The sequence below is a fragment of the Saccostrea cucullata genome, unplaced genomic scaffold (assembly GCF_032062105.1).
Source record: "Saccostrea cucullata isolate Sc308-1 unplaced genomic scaffold, CSIRO_AGI_Scuc_v1 ctg516, whole genome shotgun sequence".
Lineage (NCBI taxonomy): Eukaryota > Metazoa > Mollusca > Bivalvia > Ostreida > Ostreidae > Saccostrea > Saccostrea cuccullata.
Genome location: NW_026920603.1, coordinates 78,080 through 98,556, shown reverse-complemented (window position 1 = coordinate 98,556; position 20,477 = coordinate 78,080). Strand labels below are relative to the sequence as shown.

The following is a 20,477-nucleotide window of genomic DNA, read 5'->3' as shown; positions in this document are numbered from 1 at the left end:
CAGTTAATTTAAAATATTTCCAAAACTCATCGAGACAATTTGACCCGATTCCTTAAAGTTTCTGATTTTAGAATGGAAACATTTTTTTGTTCTCTGGGCTGAGCATGTTAAGAGTTTGTAAAACCTTCAGTGTTGTTATGTCTGTGTAAGTGTAGGATTACACAGTGGCCCTTTAGGTCGGTATATTGTCGCTCAGTGAAGCGGATCTCTTTTCTTTGGTTTACCTGAAATCGCACGAACACCTGTTGCCATTGTAGAATAGATCGAGAGATCCCAAGATCCTGTATCGACTCTCGGTCACAGATGGCATGTTTGTCAAAACGGTGAAAAAAAATATACACACGACGCTCCTGTATTGGAGGATAGAGGTTTTATTGACTGGCTTGGGATGGGTTGTGGGGGGATTAGTGGTCTTTTATGTGTGCATGCAGATTTTTAATTGGGGGAGAAAATGGAGTGAAGTTAATTATTAATTGACAGTTAAGGAAATTATCTCTTTTTTTTTGCCTTTAGAGAGTGTGGTCACAGTTGTTGAGATGTAATAAAAAAAAAAAATGGAGGGATTTGACAATTTCTTTGCAATAACTATGAGCAAAAATTCACTCAGACTCTTAGTTTCCCTAATTCACATCATTGACAGAACATTAAGTTGAAATGTTAAATTTAAGTTGATAAATTTTTTGTGACCAAATAGAAAAAGAAGAAAGCTTCAAAAAGGTACTAAAATTTGAAAGGCTGTTGACTTTTGTGCCATTGTTAGTACTGGCCAAAGGTAGATAACTCTATGATAATAATGTGGTTAATAAGCGTAGGAGTCTAATCAAAGCTAAGGAACTATGTAATTAACATATAAGTTTTTTTCTGTTAAAGATGTATTGTTTTGATAAGTTTGGTGGCATTAAGAATTGTTGATAATGAGTTAGTCATCTCATTCCAGCAGTTGTAATAGGTTTTTTGTGGTCGTGTGACGAATGGTTTGTGAATCAGGGGCAAAGTTAACAGACTCGTAATAATTTGTTTCAGACAGACGAATTATGCATAATGTTTGATCACAAGAAAGAGGGGAAAGAGACTGATTGATTGGAACAGGAATTTAAACATAAAAAAATTTGATCTCAGCTTTGTTAAATTTTTTTCTTTAAAGATATTTGAAAAAAAATTAAAATTGTAGAAGAAATGATCAAATGTAATGGTTGATTGCAAGCAAGGAAAAAAAAACTTGATTGATTGAAGAAAAAAATTCAACTATAAAAATTTGAACTTTTGTATTTATATTTTTTTTCTCTAAATGTAATTTGGAGAAATTAAAATATAAAAGAAATGAATCTGCTGATTACCAAATTAAGAATTTTTAAAAATAGACTCATAAAAATATAAAATGTTAAATGAAAAGTTTGCACTGACAAATGATTTAGCTCTTTTGTGCTGTAAATGTCCAAGTTCCTTAAGGTTTTTTCATTGTTAATGAGGTAATTATGAGGTTTTTTTTATGCAGGATAAGTGCACAATGGTGATTACCGTGATGATTAGGAGGTTGTTAGGTTCTTTGATGTTAAGGTAAACACACCTGGTTTTACGGCATGGTCGAAAATATATATATAGATAAGTAAACTTGAACAGGTGGGATTTGAAGTGCTAACTTGATGACTTTTTAATTAGTCTAAAAAAAGTGTTCAGACTTATGTAAACTTTCTGATATTTATTGAATATCTTTAAGTAAGCCTTTCCTGTAGAAGTAATAATTGCAATAAAAAGAAAAAAAAATGGATTAAACAAAAAAAAAAGTTTCGCCAGCAAAATAATGAGGTCAAGAAGGAAGCTGGCTCTCACAGATGTGGAGAGTGAGAGAGAAAAAGAAGAGAAAGAGAAAAAAAAAAGTTGGCAGAAGCCGAGATAAAAAGTGCAAAAACTCCATGCTCGGCTGCTAATAGCTACCAGATGTAGGAAATCTGGCTGACGTGGGTTTCACAAGTCTCGTGTATTTACCTTGCGGTAAATCAAGAGCCGAGGTTTTATACACAGGAAGTCCGCATACAAACAAGGGGGATAAAAACGACACTGGGAGAAGATCGGGACGACTGCCTCTGACGTTTTTTGGGCCGAGTGATGGGTTCAAGATGTTTGGGGAGGGTTTTTTTGTATGATGTTCAAAAGCGTTAGGCCAATGTCACTCTGGCTTTTGGAGTTATTTTTGAGAGGGTTGAGAATATATTTACCTCCTAACACTAGAGAGTTATAAAAAAAAAAAAGAATGCATTTATGTATTGAACATTGAAAGAATGGACAGGAAAGATGTTGAGGTCAAATATGTAATTGAAAAACAAAAATGATGTAAATGGATAGATAAATCTTAAGTTGGGAATGGAGAGAGACCATGCTATTTTAATTTTTGGGGTACTTAAAAGTTTTACACTAAATACCCCCTTGTCATTGAAATTTGAAACCAACATAGTTAAATTTTCTAGGTCATGATATATAGCATATATATTTTAAAAAGCATGTTATGCTGTAGTAACATTGAGTATTAAGATCAAAGGAGATAAAAAGTCTATTAAAGATTCAATTTCAGAAGAAACAGCTGAAATGAATACACCATCGTGTGTGTTAAAGAGAATTGTGTGTTGTAAAGAGATCTAAAATGGCCTGAAATATAGCATAGGTATTCCCTTTGTAGTAAAAAGACATGCTTTCTGAAGCTGTAATGTATAGGATTAAAGTTTTTGGAATCGGAGAAGAGGGGGGATTAAGGTCGTGTGTGTATGTTACCTGGATTTGTACCTGTATATACCTGGCAGGTAACGGACTTTTACGGAGCGCGCTCACACCTGGGGGAGGTCTAGAGGGTGTTATGTCACGCAGTTAAACGAGGGCTGCTGCGTGTTGGGGGGTTTTGTTATGTCTGAGCAACGGTAGCTGCATTGCTAGCATGCTTTTCCCTCAAAAGACGTCTGTGCTTGGGTATTTAAAAAATTATGTCTTGAAGTTGTGTGTGTTCATTCTTCTTTCAAATAAAATAAAAAACATGAAAGTATAAGTGATTTATGCTTCATTCCAACTTTGATTTAGACAACTCGGAGGGTGAAATAAAAGATGAAAATGGTTATAAATGTCAATCCAAATTATTTTTGTTGAAGGGTTTTTTTTTGAGGGGCTTTGAAGTTTTTTGTAAGTGGTTTTGCCAAGGAATGGAGGTTAATTAATGGGAAAATATAGATGATAATTATTTGTTGAATTGTTTGGGGAATTTTTTTTATAAGGGAGCACATTTGTACAGATTCAAGTAGATTACTATACTATAAGGTAAATTAACGGGGCATTGTAGATGCTGATTTTGTTTTATTGTTAAGAAAAGTTTTTTTGCATTTGTTCATTACTATACTATAAGGTGAATTAATGGTGAATTGTAGATGATGATTATTTGTTTTATTGTTAAGGGAAGTTTTTATTATTAGGGAGCATATTTGTACAGATCGGAGTAGATAACTATACAAGTTGTAATGATTTGATGAAGTTCATCTGTGCAGTAGGAGCATTTGATGAGACACAGCCATCTTATGCAGCTGTTGTCTGTAGCCCCATCTGGTCTGTTGTCTGGCGGCTGATCCAGGAACAGTAACTCTTACATCACCACACTAAACAGGTGTACAATATTAGTGTGAGAGTGTTTATGAATGGAGAAGTGGGGGCTGTGAATTTTTTTTTCACAACTGAAAAATGATAAGGGAAAAAAGAATTTGTGAAGAAAAATCTTAATATGAGATGTTTTTATCTTCCAAGTATTAATTTGTCAAGTATATTAATAATTTGTTGGTTTGGATGCAATGCGTAAAAAAATATTGATAAGAAATTTATCTCATTGATAACGAGAAGGAGATAATAGAAGAAGCAAGGAGGATGGCATAGACGGAGGAAAAAAAATCTCAAGTGCCGTTTTCAAAAATAAAATAGAGGGAGAAAAAAAATCAGGAATCTACAGGAAAAGATATGATGTTTTTGTCAGTTTACGCAGGGAACATCTGGAACTCATCAGAAGGTGCAGTATACCTCCATCAGGGCGAGGGTCATATCCTGTTACTGAAGCTGGGCCAGTCCATTCTGAAGAGGAGGGGGTGTAGGATTAGTGGATTATCCTGATCCTCCCCTGTATTTTTGAAAAGTTTACACCTTTCTTATACTTAAGAATTACTTTATTTTAAACAGAAATTTTCTGTAGTTTTGAAAGAGGAAAAAAATTGATTTGAAATTTGAGTTTGATGTTTTTAGCTGTTTGTGCGCTTTTCTGTGAGTTTGTGAGCGTAGCTTCGCTAGTCAGTGGAGATAGAAAAAGTGGGACACATACACACACATAACACTCCCAAGCACACAACTTCAGCAGCAGACTCTGTGTATTGGCAAGGAGCAAGGTGTTGGAATTAAGAGAGAAGAGAGAGAGTCATCTGTTCTACTGTGGGCCAGGTTCTTTTTTTTTTGCCGGGAAATCTGTTTCTCTGTTATTTTTGGCAAGGAACACTCATCTTCTTACTGATTTACATTGAACATCTGATTCAAATGAAAGCTTGAAAGGGAGTCTGTGATTAAGTTTGACAGAAACAGGTGAAAATTCTTCACTTCCGTGTTGCCGATATAAATATAAAATTTTTGTTTTTTATACCGTGGCCTTACGAAACACATCTGGTTCTAATCAAGGGGGAAAATCGAGGCCAAACCAATTGCAGCAATAGAAAAAATTACATTTATCTTGATATGTATTCTTTATTGGATTTTGAAGAAAAAAATGTGTTTTTCATGGGTTTCAATGACTGAAGCTGTCGGGGAATGTGTTTGATGAAGAGATTGTAAATGTAACCATGTCCAGCGGAAATTATCCCCCCACCTTCCCCATGTTCTTCTACCCCCGACCCCTCAGGCCTGGGGGTATGGTGAGTATTAACTTCATTGATTGGTAGATCGATTGTTTTGTACCCTTCAGGATTATTTTATATAGAGATAGATGTATGCCACAAATTTTGCTCTATGCAGGACTTAGGGCTTGAATAGTATGGGATCCTCATGAAATGGGACCTAAAGTCTCATCTGGAAGACCCATTCATCTTTGTCATTGTTTTAGCTTAGAAAAAAGGGTGATAATGTTAAAGTAGGCTACAGCCCACAGTCAGCATATCAGGTCTACAGTTTGATTCATGTTTTACACCTAATCATTGAATCTTGTTTTTCAGTATGAAATTGCAAATAAGGCCATACCAATTTCTAATATAGTTCGTCGGATTCGCCGCTTCAATTTTTAACAAATCCAAATTATAATATTAAAAAAATAAATTTCGCGCGCGCGTCCAAAAATATCCGAATACAAATTTTTTTCTCGACTTTTTACACAAAACGTATAAAAGACTTGGAAATTTGTATGACAGAAGCGCGGGACTTAGTGTGTGTTTTTACTTTGTAGCAGAGTCTGTAAAGTTTTGCAAGATGCTCTAGTAATTGTTTGTATATACCAGGGGTGAGCAGTTAGCATATCCAAACAACCGGGGCTACCATTTTTGGGGATCGGGCTAGTTGTTTTCTGCAAGGAGGTAGCCCGTCGGGCTAGTAAAAAACATAACTACACAAGCAATGCAACAAAAAAGAACAATCGGTATTTTCACTTGTATTTGTTATAAAATTCCCAACCAGTTAAAATTTTCCAGACAACATGCTCCTATTGTCAATGGATCTCCATAATCTTATCTGTTTTGTACTTCTATCTGACTTAATTACTTCCAAAAACGATCGTTTTTTCCTAACCCGAATTTCCTCTATTCCTCCATTTATGGTAAATACATGCAGATATCTCATTAAATTATTTACGATTATCCAATGAACTGAAAGATAAGTGTTTTGTGACTCACATAAAATATATTTCAAGTGTATTTAATGATTTATGATGAAAACAAAATGAATTTGATTTTATTCAAATTTAGCTAGTGCAATGATCAAGAAAAAGGGAAGATAATTCATTTAAATTAATTTAATTTTTTTATCATAATAATTTATACATGATTAATATTGATAGTGAGAACTTTTAACTTTAATATTAAAAAGAATGACCCCAGTACCCTGACTTTTTCAGCAATTAATTTCTTCTCCAGATTAGTATTTATTTTAATTTTTGCCCCTCTGTTTGGGTTTGTAACTTTTTACTAGGGGCTATTAACTCAAAAGCTGCCACTAGCCTGTGGGAAAGTACTTGATTTTTTCCTCAATTGCACTCCCATGTGTACTATAGAAGAACTTAGAAATTTTTGGCACTAATATTAATATATTCGCTCGTCTCATAATTTTCAAAAATGAAATAAAAAAAATTAATATTTGTAAAATATTTTCGCTCGCTCGCCTCTCTTTTTATTTTTGAAAATCCGAAGAACTATTTTACAAATTGGTGTGGCCTAATAAACTAATAATTTCCAAATTTTTGTTAAATAGACATTCTAGTCTTGCAAAAATTCATTAAGATTCTTGAGATTAAAATGCTGCATAGGCAATTACAGTCTAATAGAACAAACTTTGAAAACTGAAAGGCGTATTCACAGTAAAGGATGTTGTACATCAGTAAAGTTTATATCTATAATACATTGGGGTAATTAACAAGTTCCCCAGTTTCTACCAGAGCATTAACTAAGAAGACTGGCTAATACCAGTAGGCATTTATTACAGAGAGAAACACTAAAACTTTAAAGCCCTGAGAGTGTAAAGTTAATTTTAACGACTGTGTAGTGTGAAACCTGAGGAAATCTCTCAGGAACCATTACAAATGCATTACAAAAAAAAAAAAAAAAAAAAAAAAAAAAAAAACTTTTTCTCCCAGAGGAAGTGAAAGTTTCAGGCTGTCTTGTGATGGTTCCCAGACATAGGTATTTCATTGAGGGGGAGCCACACCACATGGTGCTCCAGGTCTTAATTAAAAAGTTTGTGTAACAGGATAACGGACCACACAGCTTCAGTCTTTAAGCTGGCATCATTTTCTCTGACTTAGCTGTGATTAAGTAGTTAATTGAGATTAATTAGAAATGGGTCAGTTGGTTTTCGATTGCTGTATTATCTGAGGTCATTTTCTGATGTATTAGCTGTGGTCAGTTTTTGATTTGGCAGATGTATTAGCTTAGGTCAGTTTGTGATTGGTGCATTAACTGAGGTCGGTTTTTGATTGGTTTCTTTAATTTGGGTCATTGTCTGTTGGACTTTTAAGGTTTTCTGATTGGCCTGTTAACTAAGGTCTGTTTCTGATTGGGTCTTTTAACTAACTAAGGTTAGTTTTGATTGGTCTTTTAACTTACTGAGGTTAGTTTTGATTGGTCTTTCAAATTGAGGTCAGTGTCTGATTGGCCTGTAATTCAGGTATTAATTGGTGTATTATTTGAAATCTGTTTACTTATGACAGTTGATATCTTGAACCCTGATATCTCAAATACCACAAATATGTTGTGAACCCCTTCCATGATTTCTTTGTTTTGTTTTGTTTTGTTTTTTTTTGCCAGGATATTTCGTGTCTCTTGATACTTTTTATAGGGGTCCATTAAAAATAATGAGGTTTGACTGTAGTTTGTAACTACAGAGATGAATTAGAATCAGTTCTAGATAGTTTATTGGTTGGCAGTTTTAGTTAGGAATCTCTCTCTTGTCTCTCATCTTGTTCTTCTTTCAGACATCTAATTGTTTGTCTTTTCACACCCTCTAACAAGGTAAGACACTTCTCTCTTTTGTTTGCATTTCCTCACATATCGAATGTTTTTCTCCCGAGTTCTAAGTGCGAAGGCGAGAACATTTCTTTCAAGTAAAAATTCACCCAATGCTTTCCCCTATCTGTGATCAAGTTACAATGACCTGCGCTTCGTGCCAAGTTTATAATAAGTTGGAAGTGCTTATATCTAGCACAAAAAAAACAAAAAACAAAAAACAAAAAAAAAACGCATCTACCAAGAAAAAAAAAAGCTTAATACCAAAGACATCGATAATACACATTCTTTGTAACGGAAATACTTTGTTAAAAATTTGCCCGGCAAGAAGAAACCCCTCACACCCATTAAGATAAACATGATGTAACTTATCTAGTTATAAATCAGGGTTTATAAATATGGAAGGTGTAAGAATACATAGACAAGCTGTTAGGTTTCCCGGTGGTTGGGTAATTCAACTGCAGCTGATGAATCTTCTCAAGGTGCCAAGTCCCGGAGAAGTGCGATATTATCTTTTCCTGCCCCCCCACAGGGGGCGATATATACTACTTAATGATTTGCAGGCTAAGCGAGATTTATGTTGAAGTGATATTGAACCAATGAAAAAAATGTGTTTTTTGATAAATGTGGTCTTTTTTTCTTTCTGAATAGGATTTGAGGGCTGTATGAAAAAAAAGTTTTTTCATGTTTGCTTCTTGAAAAAAAAATTATAGCTAAATTTACCATAAACAATATGCACAATGTACCAGGAAAAAAAAATTGAGATAAATTTTGCCATTTTGAAGAAATTTGTTGAGCACTTTTGACGGTTGACAAAAAAAGCATTTCCATGTGTGTGTGTGTTTATTTTTGAAATGGATATTTTTGTACAAAAATTATTTGCATACCAGAAGATTACTTTAAATCAGGATTTCTGCTAAAGGTTAACATAACATTTTATATTGACTGTTAAACGTAGCTTTTAATTATGCTGATATTTTGAAATTGATCATTTTGACATTTATTGTATTTGTATTAAAAACTCTGAATTATTTCTAAGAGTGTATCAAAGATTAGTTAATTGAAAACAGGATGTTTTGATGTGAACAGGTAGATATAAACATTTAACAGGTAGACATGCATACAAAACAGGTGGATATGTAAAGGTCTACATAAATATAGCAGGTCAATATATATATAGGTATAGACCATGTGTACAAACCCTTCCACTTCTCTAACTGTTTTTCTCCAGAAAACTGTTGAGAATTTTCAATGTCTCTAATCAGCGGCAGATGTTAAAACACACCAGCCTTGTTGAAATAGCTAGTTCCTGGGCCCATACCGCTAAACCATCCGCGGTTTTCCTTCCCATACACTAGAGTTTTCTCTCTCACACCTTGTAACACACAGTGTCTATGGGAATCTTAATCAAAGTTTGATTTCATTGGATGTTATTGACAGTTTGATTTTTTTTTTTGTATATGCATCAACTTGTACGTTTTGTTTTTCTTCGGGTTTGGAATTTTATGGATGGAAAAACGGTTGTGTGTGCAGGAAGGACGAGATAAGGCTATTCATTCTATGCAGTCATACTGGCATTACCAAAAAAAAAAAAAATTCTTTTCATTGGAATTAATTTATTTTTCTGAGGATTTTACTTCTGTATTTGGACTTGTATTAAATTAAACTTTTTCGTGCGCATCAAGGAGTGAAAAATATATGAAGCTGACTTTGAAACAAAGGCTGATTTCAACGGAAAGTTGTCGTAACATCTTGCTTTGGAATAGGGGCAAATGGAAGACGTAATAATTAATCAAAATACCGTAGCTTGACAGGGTATCTCGTGATTTTTTAACTTCATTTCCGCCATTTATAAGCAGCCAATGTGGAAAAAAGGAAAATTAATTAATATCACAGTTTCTCGTCATGCACCTTGTCTCACCTAAAGATATATATATACCTGGAGCTTGTTTGTTTGATTTACAAGGATTTTAATTTTACGAAACCTGAAACATAGAGTGTGCATAAAGAAATCATGATATAATTAAGGGTGAAAAAAATTGAGATTCATACTGTAACAGTAAATTAAAGGACGTAATCCAACAAAGGAAAAATTTGAGTACTCTCAGTACTTTGATTAAAAGGGGCAATAATACAGCCCTTTTATGGTTGAGTTAACAGGATAACTTGTGACGTTAGAATTTTAAAATTTCTGGTTAGTGTGAAGCTGGCACAAACATTCAACCTGGATTCGAGGAGGGACTTTTATCGGCGGATGTATTGTACATACCCCTATCTACCCCCACCCCTGGGGATGTACCTCCCTACTAAAGTGGCGGGGGTGCCGGTAAGTACAAATACACACACACTCCATTGATGTAATAAGTTGGAAATGTTTGGAAAAGATCCTTTCACGATAACTGCGGTACTGTACTCATTTGCATGGCAAAATGATATATTTTTTTGAAATATGGCGTAAAAGCAGTTGTTTAATAAACGGCAATTAATTATCTGTCAACAAGCACTTTGCCTAACGTTTTTAATTTGGCCTGCAAAAGAAGAATAGTACCGTAGTTATCCTGAAAGGGCTAGTTATGGTTGTGCAAGTAAAATGTTTGAGGACAATCAAGCTTTCATTTCTCTGGTGCACAAAATTTGAGTGAATAGGTAATAACTTACATTTTACCAGAATTTGCGTAATTTGGTGATTGACTTTGAATACTGTTTTGTCCGCAATTTCGGTGTTGAAGATCAGAAGGGTCTATATCTTCAATTATGGTTCATTTTGTTGATATTTATTTTGTTGTTTGGAAGTTAAGGTTGACTTGTCAACTCTCTTGGTTTACCTGTAATATATGTATTTTTTTTTTTCCTCTTCAATATGATGTATGATATATATAATATTTGATTTAATGTATGTCCCTCCACTTTCGCGAAAGGCGGGAACAAAACATTTTTAATAATAAAAAGTTTCTCTAAGAATTTTTAAAATGTCATCCAATTTTATTATAAACCTTCATTAGTATTTTGTTTCCTCAACAAAATAAAAAATTATTAAGTTTTAATCATTTTATGCCATCAACTTTGTGGCTTTAAGGCTTTCTATCCTTTTTGTGGTTATTAAATCTTTTTCCCTATTGGATTTCAAGTTCTAGCTTTCCCTTCCACATGAATCCAATTAACGTCCTGTAATAATCCGACTGAAATAGGTGTGAATTCGCTACTAAAAACTTGTCTATTTCTGTTGATACAAATGCTCAGCATTAACCAGTGCCAGCAGCTCAAAGCCTATCTCAGCCTCCCCTAGGCCTGGAGTTTATTATACACTTGCTCAAATTTTGATCCAATTTGAAAACTTCAAAGAATCGGGGCTTTGCTGCTTAGCACAGAAGGTGAAAATCTTGGAAGATCACATGTGGTTTGGATTTTCTCGGGAAAGCTTGCTGTTGATTTTTTGGTAGTTTTCATAATCAAGTTAATTAGGAGATGCCAGGTGTTTTTACACCTTTAAGTGTTTCGGGGTTTTTATGAATTTGTTGTTTGTCTAGCTGTACGATGTTGAACGTATATTTTATTTATTGAAAACAGTTTGTAGGAGATTTTTGAAAATACCAAAATATTTTTTTTTCAAAAACAGGATTGGGTGTGTGTATAAAATCTTTAGTGGCCTGAAGTAAAGATTTTTCTGGAAATAAAGGAATTAAGTGCATACAATTTGTCTTTGTCCTTGATGCCACCGTTTTCTCCTGCATAAATCTTGTTTAAAATCATATTGCACAAATCATACTAAAAAATCTATATTTCCATTTATGACTATTGATTGGCATTTGACTAGGTATCAAGCTGTGCCTGGTTCTTTTGGTTTATATATTCTACAATTACTATGATCATTGTCTTCTTAAAAAAAAAAAATTCTCATGAATAGCTGAGGCCAATGTTAACGAACTGCAATAAACCCTTGTAGATAAGACTTCAAAATTTCATGATGGGAAAAACTCCGGCTCCCAAAATAATAACTTTTTTTCAAGGTCGCTGAATGAGATCTGACGTTTACATGTGTATTTGATAAGTGCTGATCTGTTTTAGTTCCCTGCCAGGGTAAAAATATAGGTAGGCTTCGGTTATCCTGACCAAACCCTAGATAAAACATTACAGGGTCTTTGAGGATGATGGATGTTTAGAGGGTTTGATGAGCTGATAAGGCAAGCAGTTCATTGACAAATACAAGATTTAGGGAAACCATAATGTTATCACACTGTGTTTATTTATCAATGTGATTTCCTACAGACATCACTTTTGTTTAAAAGAATGCTCACTACACTTTAAAAAAATTAAAATAAAAATATATTTCATTGTGTCTACTATACTTGTGTATTTTGTGTTAGAGTTGATCTGTTATATTTTTGTTCCATTACAGATGTACCCCTCTAGTCCCGAGGAGTACAGTGAATCTGGTAATCGATACCACACGTCACCCAACCCAATGTTCTCCAAGGACTCTTATTACATGCCAGGTAAATAAATGTCATATTAACCCCTCCCACCTGAGCCCAGGCCAACACCCCCCACCAACACCCACACACACACAAACAGACAGACAGACAAACACACACATCACCCAACGCAATGTTCTCCAAGGACTCTTACTACATGCCAGGAAAATAAATGATATATTAACCCCCGACCCTACCCCAACCCACAGAAACAGTCAGACAGAGAGACATACCCAACGCAATGTTCTCGAAGGACTCTTACTACATGCGAGGTAAATAAATGTTATATTAACCCCCGACCCTACCCCAACCCATAGAAACAGTCAGACAGACATACACATATCACCCAACCCAACCCAATGTTCTCAAAGGACTCTTACTACATGCCAGGTAAATAAATGTTACTGTAAAAGCACATATTTTCGTGGGTATAAAATTTCGTTGATTTGTCATAAAAAATAGTTTCGTTGGCATTTAATTTCGTTGTTTTGAATGTAATCCTATTCAATATGTAATCATTTAAATTTTCGGACTTGTAATACAAATAAACAAATTTAATCCCCCAAATTTTTGTGCTATATTATATTACCCCCTCCCCAAACAAACAGACACACAAACACACAGACAGATCAACAAAAATCACCCAATTTATTGTTTTGCAAGGACTCTTACTACATGCCAGGTAAATAAGTGTTATATTACCCCCTCCAAAAAACAAGCAGACAAATAAACATACCAACCAAATGTTCTCCAAAGATAAATAAATGCCTATTTTACTATGTCATGATATAATATTCAAATACAAATTCTTTTTTGAGTAATGTTTTTTTTTAAATGCACAAATCCCTTATTGAGCTGTTTTGCGTGTCTTTTACCTACGAGTCAACTGATCTGCACCAATATTTTATCAGTGCAAATTCAGATCAAGAATTGAGACGTCAATAAATATTTAATTTTCATATTCTGTTCTCGTTAAATTCAGTGACATAATTGCATTACTTGATACCTTTTGATGTAGTGCCAAAAATGCAGACTGCAATTTGAATTATAATGGGAGGGTATGCAAAATTTGAATGCAATCTTGTTGCTTTGTTATCACATACAGTGGAATTTAGGTTTGATTTATGAATTTAATGGGTTATTTATTAATAAGTTTCTTGTAATTTTATTGTTTCAAACTTCTACGTAGGTGTTAAAAAACAACAAAAGTGCATTGTATACGATTATAAATTTTCATAATTTTTTTCATGGAAAAAATTTTTCAGGAATACATTACACTCAGTATTGATTTTTTTTAATTATAAGGCTATTTATATGTAGGAATTAAGTCAGTGCAGCAACGCAGATATTAATTTGTGTTGAAGTAAATCATTTTGATATTTCGGGAGAGAGTTTAATTAAAATTAAATTAATAAAAATTTTGTTGTCAATATGTCTGTACTAGCTATACAGTCAATCATTGTTATCTGGGACTTAAAAAAAAACTTTTGCGATATCTAGGTTTTTAAGATATCAAAGTTAAAATATACTCCCAAGAAAACTCCCAAGTCCAATAAGGAATGATTTGTTAGTGATGCTCAATTTTAGTGAACTCAACCTCTTGGTTCAAAAATGCCATAAATTGAATACTTGCTAAAATTTCTACCTATAAAGTATGTTTTTCTATGTTTAATGTTTTTTATGTTTTTTTATGCTAACACTTTGGTTAAAAAAGCCAAAAATTGAATCTTTTGCTAAAATTTCTATTTTTTCAAAGTACTGTATACCTTTTTTTTTTGCGCCATTTGTAATTTTTGCCCTTTCACACTTGAAAACAATTTTGCCCGGTTTTAAATTCACGCAGTCATAGTTTTGTTTCAGAAATTATACCGTATTCTTAGAATTTGTCCCATCTTAAATAAGCCCAAAGGAGGATAGAGCGAAAATAAAACGGGGGCAAAAAATTTCCCTGTATACAATATGTTTTTCTTTATTTAATGAATTTTTGATGCCAACACTTTGGCTAAAAATTCCAAAATTTAATATTTTTCTTTCTTTCTTCTACAGATGGGCCTGGTCACAACACCCCTGACCCATGGTCAGCCACCAACGGACTTCCTCCCTCTTCCACATATCCCTCAATGTTGCCAGGCAACAGTCATCACTCTCAAGCATATCCCAACATGCATCACTCCCACGACATGGTAAGGTCCTCCCCCGCTGGCCCCGGGGGGCCAGAGGTGCGCCACTCCCCCGGGGTGATGGTGGCCCAGTGGTTGGGGAACAGTCCGTCTTCCTCCGCCCCCTCCAGGCACCCCCCTCAACAGGTTGGTACAGCAGTGCGTAGCAATGTGTACTCGGTCACTATCTCACTGTATGCATATATAGTCACATGTATAACAGCTAATTATCTCAGAGGTTTTGATTTTTGAGGTTTGTATGCAGTGTGCAATTAAAACTTAAAGGTTTTCAAAAAATTTTGATTTCCTTAGGCTAGCAATGTTGCAGTTAACAGCTTTTCAAAGAAATTTTGACACAATACAGTGTTAATAGAAAATATATGGAATTTAGTGTAACTTAAGTTTAGATCAAGTGTCGTACGCTTTATGGGGGCATCTTTTCCTAGACATAGTTTTTATGTCTAGTTTAAGATATAGCTTGATTTTAGGTTCTTTATTCAAGGAATATTTAATTTAACTTTAGCTTTCTGAGTTTTAGGGTATAGTTTGTATAGTTCCCTCTTTTTACTGCCTTTTATGAAGTAAAAATAAAATCAGAGACAGTATTCATTAATAGACATTTAGATGGGAAAAACAATTGTTTTCATGCTATAAATATATTTTCTTGCTTTTTGTTTCTGCAGCTAAATCAACATTCTTATTTCATTTTCTCAGAATTATATCTGTAGTACAAAAGTTAAAAAATTATATGAAGGAAATTCTTTTCTTAACTTGTTTTACAATAACATTTTTTTTTTGCACAGTTTAATTAACTTTTTAGTAACTTTAATTAACAGTGGTTTAGTGATAGAAAGTCAGTTTTATATATAACTAATTAAAAAAAAAATTAATATTTTAATGAACTACATATTTTGAGATCTCTCTGAAGCTTTTGAATTGCTGGGATTCAAACGTACATAAGATAAAAGAATAAAAACATACTTAACCTGATTTGAAATAACATTTTCACAGTTTAATTAACTGTTTTGTTTTTTTTTTTTACATTACAACTTTAATTAACAATTTTTTATTGATTGAAAGTCAGTTTTGTGGAACTAATGCAAAAAAAATTGAATATTTTAATTGATGTAATTTATATTTATTAGGAGAGCTTTCTAAGGCTTTTGAATTGTTGGAATTACATAAGATAGCCTTATGAAAAAAAAAAAACAACAACTTGACAACAACATTTTTTTAAGGCACTGAGAAATATTTCAATTAAAAATAAGATAAGCTATAGAAATTTATGATTATAATTATGCCATCATGTGGAATTTCAAATTCTGCTGCCGGTTTCATTATCGATCAACAGTTTTCTTTTTCTATCTTATGCCAGACTTGTTACATAGAGCAATAAGTCAAAAACAAAATGTTAAACGGGGAGGGGGGCAAGGGAAAAAAAAAGCAGATGAAATAAGACTCTATTTTTTGCCTGTTAGTGCTGATTCCAACTTTAAATACTTTCAAGGAAACAACCATCTCTGTGGTTTACATGAAGTCAAATTAAGTAGTTCATTGGAACTTAACTTGATTAAGATATCTTGATTTTGATAATTAAGCATTATTTTTCTTTTACCATGTCATAGTAATTAATGGATTTTTTTATGCTTTGCACTAAATTACATTTGTTTATGGCAGTTCATATAATTCTGTTTGAAGCTGAATTTTTAATGATGATCTGTCAAAGCAAAACATCCAATAGGGGTTCTCTCATTCTGTGTGTTCTAAGACTGTTATGATAGATGAAGGAGGATTTCCGGATCCAAAAGTGCTACTTTTATGAGAATATTGAAGATATATCTTAGTTATATATAAGACCTTGAAAAGTATTCCGACCTAGAAAAACAGAATTGCGTACATAGAATATTGGCAGTTTTGGACAAATCATTGCTATGCATTGCTTTACCAAACTTTTGTCAAATAATTTGTTAATTTTGACCTATATATTTATTTTGAGATTTTCTTTTTTTGGAGTTCTTGATAAAAATTTACCAAGAATTTTATGCAAAGCTATAGACAGTCTTATTTAGTATTCAAACAGGTACTGGAATTTTTAATAATTTTTCCTTTATTTATCAAGGTTGGAATTTATACATTAATTTTGTATATAATTATAGATGTTTCAAGTAAAAATATTTCAGAGAATAAAGATTAAAATGCAGAAACATGCTTTGATTGCAAATTAATAGAAATAGGTAGAAATGTGAATATGAGATTTTAAATGCACTACTTGTATTGACTTTCAATTTCAGAGCTGCAGGCCTCAAGACCATAAAGCTAGAAAAGACTTCAGTTAATATTTCTTTGGAAATCATTCTGATAACCAAAAAAATGCATTTTTTTCATTTGAAATATGACATTAATCTGCAATTTCCGAAACACAAAAAACACAATTAGATAAAAATCAAGATACTCAAAATTAATTAAAATTGACTTAAATCTGTTATCAGTTTATGGTATTCAGGCTTGAAGTAGATTGCATGACGCAAATAATGTTACTATAAAAAAAAATTTAATTGGGATATGATAAATGTGATCTGGGTCTACAAAAATAAATTTAATTGGGAGATTCGTAGTCTTGTCAGGGATTTCTGGTTTTCCGCTTGAGTGAATTTGACAGGGGCTTGCTTTGAATGGGTCGTTCATTTCCATTGACATGTAGCATCCTGTTGCCATGGTTACTCGCTATTTACAATTTTTTATCCCAAGCCCCCGAAACCAGATGGCTTATGACTTCCTTTATTTATTTTTTGCATATGATTTTAAAAAAAGTTCTAAATAAAAAAAATTCTAACTTCCAAATTTTTTTTTTAGCAATAATTGTTTCAGACTGATTCATCGAAAATAAATTTTAGATCAATATGATGCTCTTGAGAAATTCCTTTAAATCTAGGAATTTGTGCAAGACTGCTTTATTGGAAGCAAAATAAAGCTGGTAGTTAAATGAAAACAGTTCCTATGGTAACATTAAATTCTGGATGTGACTCTCCAGGCAGAAAAATCTTTGTGTTTATTTTCTCTGGCAAATTCCCAGTTCACTGATCTAGTGGCCACCAGAAAAAAAATTGAAATCTTTGTGGCTGAAAAAAAAATTATAAAAAGAATGTTATGAGGTAAAATCTTAATTTTAGGACAGGCTTATCATAATTTCAAGAATTTTCTAGCTTGAGAATTGAGTTTTATAATAAACGATTTTAAAAGTATTCCTAAAGTTTTATAGCCTCTCCCAACAGCTACGTATTTAAAGATTCTTTTTCAAGGGCACCTTCATAGGATCAACCCACTGTTATCCCTCACAGCTATTCAAATATTATCCCTTTTTCAGGGTAAACCCCAAAGTACCCCTTACAACTATTCATGAATTTTATGTCCTGTTTCAGGATTACCCCACTGTTCCCCCCTCACAGCTATTTATAGATTTTATGTCATCTTTCAGGGTTACCCCACCGTTCCCCCCTCACAGCAGGATAACCTGGGTCTACCACCCATGTCAACATTCCGGCCAGGCACCACCATCCCGACCACCACATACTCCTCACCCTCACCAACCGTCAACGGCGGCGGCGCCCAGGGGTCCCAGACAGGGGACGCCATCAACAAAGCTCTCGCATCTGTAAGTACGAGGTCCCAAAACGGGGAATTACAAAGACAGGGCTCCTGGATAAAAAAAACATTGTGCTCTTGTTTTAAACGAGATTTCCCCCCAATCTACAAGATGATATTTTCTTCAAAAGTTTGCAATTATCAATTATTAAGAGGAAAAATATTCAACATCAGGACCTATTCATTTTAACCATCATTGTGAGAAAAAATTAGAAAATTTAAAGAGGTTCTCTTTATTTTGGAAGAAGAGTTAAAAACTTTATCTGCTTGCTATTTGGATATTGTGTTTTGTTGATGATGATGTAATGTGTTGAATTTTGTTTTTTCAGATATATTCGCCAACAGATCATACAAATAGTAGCTATGGTTCAAATCCCTCCACACCTGTTTCATCTCCACCCCCAGGTGAGCTCTTTAGATCCACACCCACTGGATCAGTGTGATTCAGGGGGGAAAAAAGTGGATCAAGTTTTACATCATCGTATGAACCTTATCTGCACAAAAAATTACACTTATTTGAAAACATGTTTGAAAAAAAGACTTGATGGAAAACTTGACTGAATAGTTGTAAAATGCAATGTGATTTTAAAAAAGTTCTTACTTTTAAAAAAATGCTAAAATATCATGTATTTTCTTTAAAAAATGCTAAAATATCATGTTTTTTCCAGGGGTCAAATTTTTTAGGAAAAATATTTTATATTTTGTGGAGGACATTATGGGTCTTGTCATACCACAAACAAGACCCCCCCTCCAAAAAAGTAATTTCATTGATTTTTTTTTTATATTTTAATTTATTCCTGTATTGTAGGATCATCAAGCCAGTGGCAGAGGCCTACTACACAATCTTCTACCTCGCCCCACTTTGAAGGGGGGAACCCCCTCCATTCTCTGGTAAGTTCCCAGAATGCACCAGGTCAGGGCATGTTACTTCCTCTTTACAGATACCAGTTGCATGTGTATATATGTTCATATATTTTGTTGTATCTCTAGGTTTTTTTAACACCAGTTTACAATGTTAAGTTTTTTTTCTGGACAGGTACAGACGTTCATTCAATTCCTTTCACAGCTTGAACAATTTTTTTTAAAAAAGAAAAATACTTGTCCATATTTGCCCCTTCTCATGTGTTTAACCCATCTATCATTCATGTGTCTGTTGTAAATATTTTCATCTTAGCAACATTGAAATCATTTTATTTTAGAAACTTAATAAGTCATTCTTACAGTCAATAACATACCATTGTAAGTCTTGGCATGCAATCAAAATTTGAAATTTGAGTGGGGGTTAGAGAGGGAGGAGTGGTGTTGTTGGGATGGGAGTTAAAGGTGTGGGGGTCCTTAATGTTTAAACAATATGTCCCACTGCCCAAACACCAGATGAACCCAATAGTATTGTCATTGAAGGCTTAGCTCAGAAGAGTACAAGACAATAAACTTAGTACTGTAAATCACTTTTTTATTCATGAGAAGTATTTTTTGCCTACAATTATAAAAGACATCTGCTTGCAAAAAAGTATTTTCCTTTGTATTTCTATTATTAGAAGATAATGATAACCAAAGTTGGGAAAAATTGTGCCTTGCTATTACATAACACATGATTTTTGTGTTAAAGCAAGTTGTGACAAAAAATTTTGTGATTTACAGTACTTTGCTTCTCTTTCAATCACTTCCTATCACTTAAACATTGCACATTATCATTAACACTCAACACTTGTCTCTGTCTTTGTTACTGTGCTTGGGTTGAAAAAAATGGGAAGTTTTTCTTAACAATTGCCTTTCTTCAATGCATTTTTTTTATACACTTTAAAATTATTTTCAACAAATTGGGGGGGGGGGGGGTGTTGACTTGAACCAGAGCCAAAAGTGACTTGCTGTTCTCCAGCACTTATCTTGAAGTCTAGATTAGGAGACATTAGTTGTCAATAATGGGAAATTTTATTTTCTTTCATTTAAGTTGAAATAAAAAAAATGCTATTCTTTTAAGGATAAAAAAATTGTTTTTAAAATTTCTTCAACCTTAAAAATGAAAAAAAAAAATTGGTGTCTTGTTGACAAAGAATGTTTTTGTTTAGTTTGGGGTCACGAAAAAGTAAGACAATGCTAAAAATAATTACAAAAGTTAATTTAGTGTATACAGTACTATCTGTAGAACTAAGAGCTATAAATCATTAAGGTGACGAAGTGAAATTAGCATCTGACTGTCATAAAGGTACAAATTTAGAGACTTGTTACTTTTAGTATGCAAAAGGGATGCAGAAATTAAGTTATATTCTTGCATCAGGATCAGGACATAAATGACTTATGGGTGAGACACAGACTAAATCAGGAGCTTTTTGAAGGAATAAAGTTCGTTAAGGTTCTGAAGTGGGGAAAAAACGTCCATGTACTATTGTTATTCAAATTAGCTGAGTTCAGTTTGAGTAAGGGGTGGGGGCATCTCTGAGTGTTCATAATCTTGCATAAAGTGTAGTTCTTGGACAAAATCAAAATGTAAAATA

The 20,477-nt window shown here is 33.4% G+C and overlaps 1 protein-coding gene across 10 annotated transcripts in view; it reads left to right on the top strand.

Annotated features, from left to right (window-relative positions):
- Nucleotides 1-20,477, top strand: part of LOC134252901 (transcription factor 4-like) — a 55,262-nt gene that overhangs the window by 22,139 nt on the left and 12,646 nt on the right. For 9 of the 10 annotated variants that reach the window (XM_062735474.1, XM_062735469.1, XM_062735466.1 and 6 more), the window contains exons 9-13: nt 12,106-12,202; nt 14,228-14,487; nt 17,816-17,992; nt 18,312-18,387; nt 18,791-18,873. In XM_062735474.1, coding sequence (XP_062591458.1) covers nt 12,106-12,202; nt 14,228-14,487; nt 17,816-17,992; nt 18,312-18,387; nt 18,791-18,873 — 693 coding nt within the window. The remainder of the gene's footprint in view (nt 1-12,105; nt 12,203-14,227; nt 14,488-17,815; nt 17,993-18,311; nt 18,388-18,790; nt 18,874-20,477) is intronic. The other variant, XM_062735480.1, reaches the window with a different exon arrangement.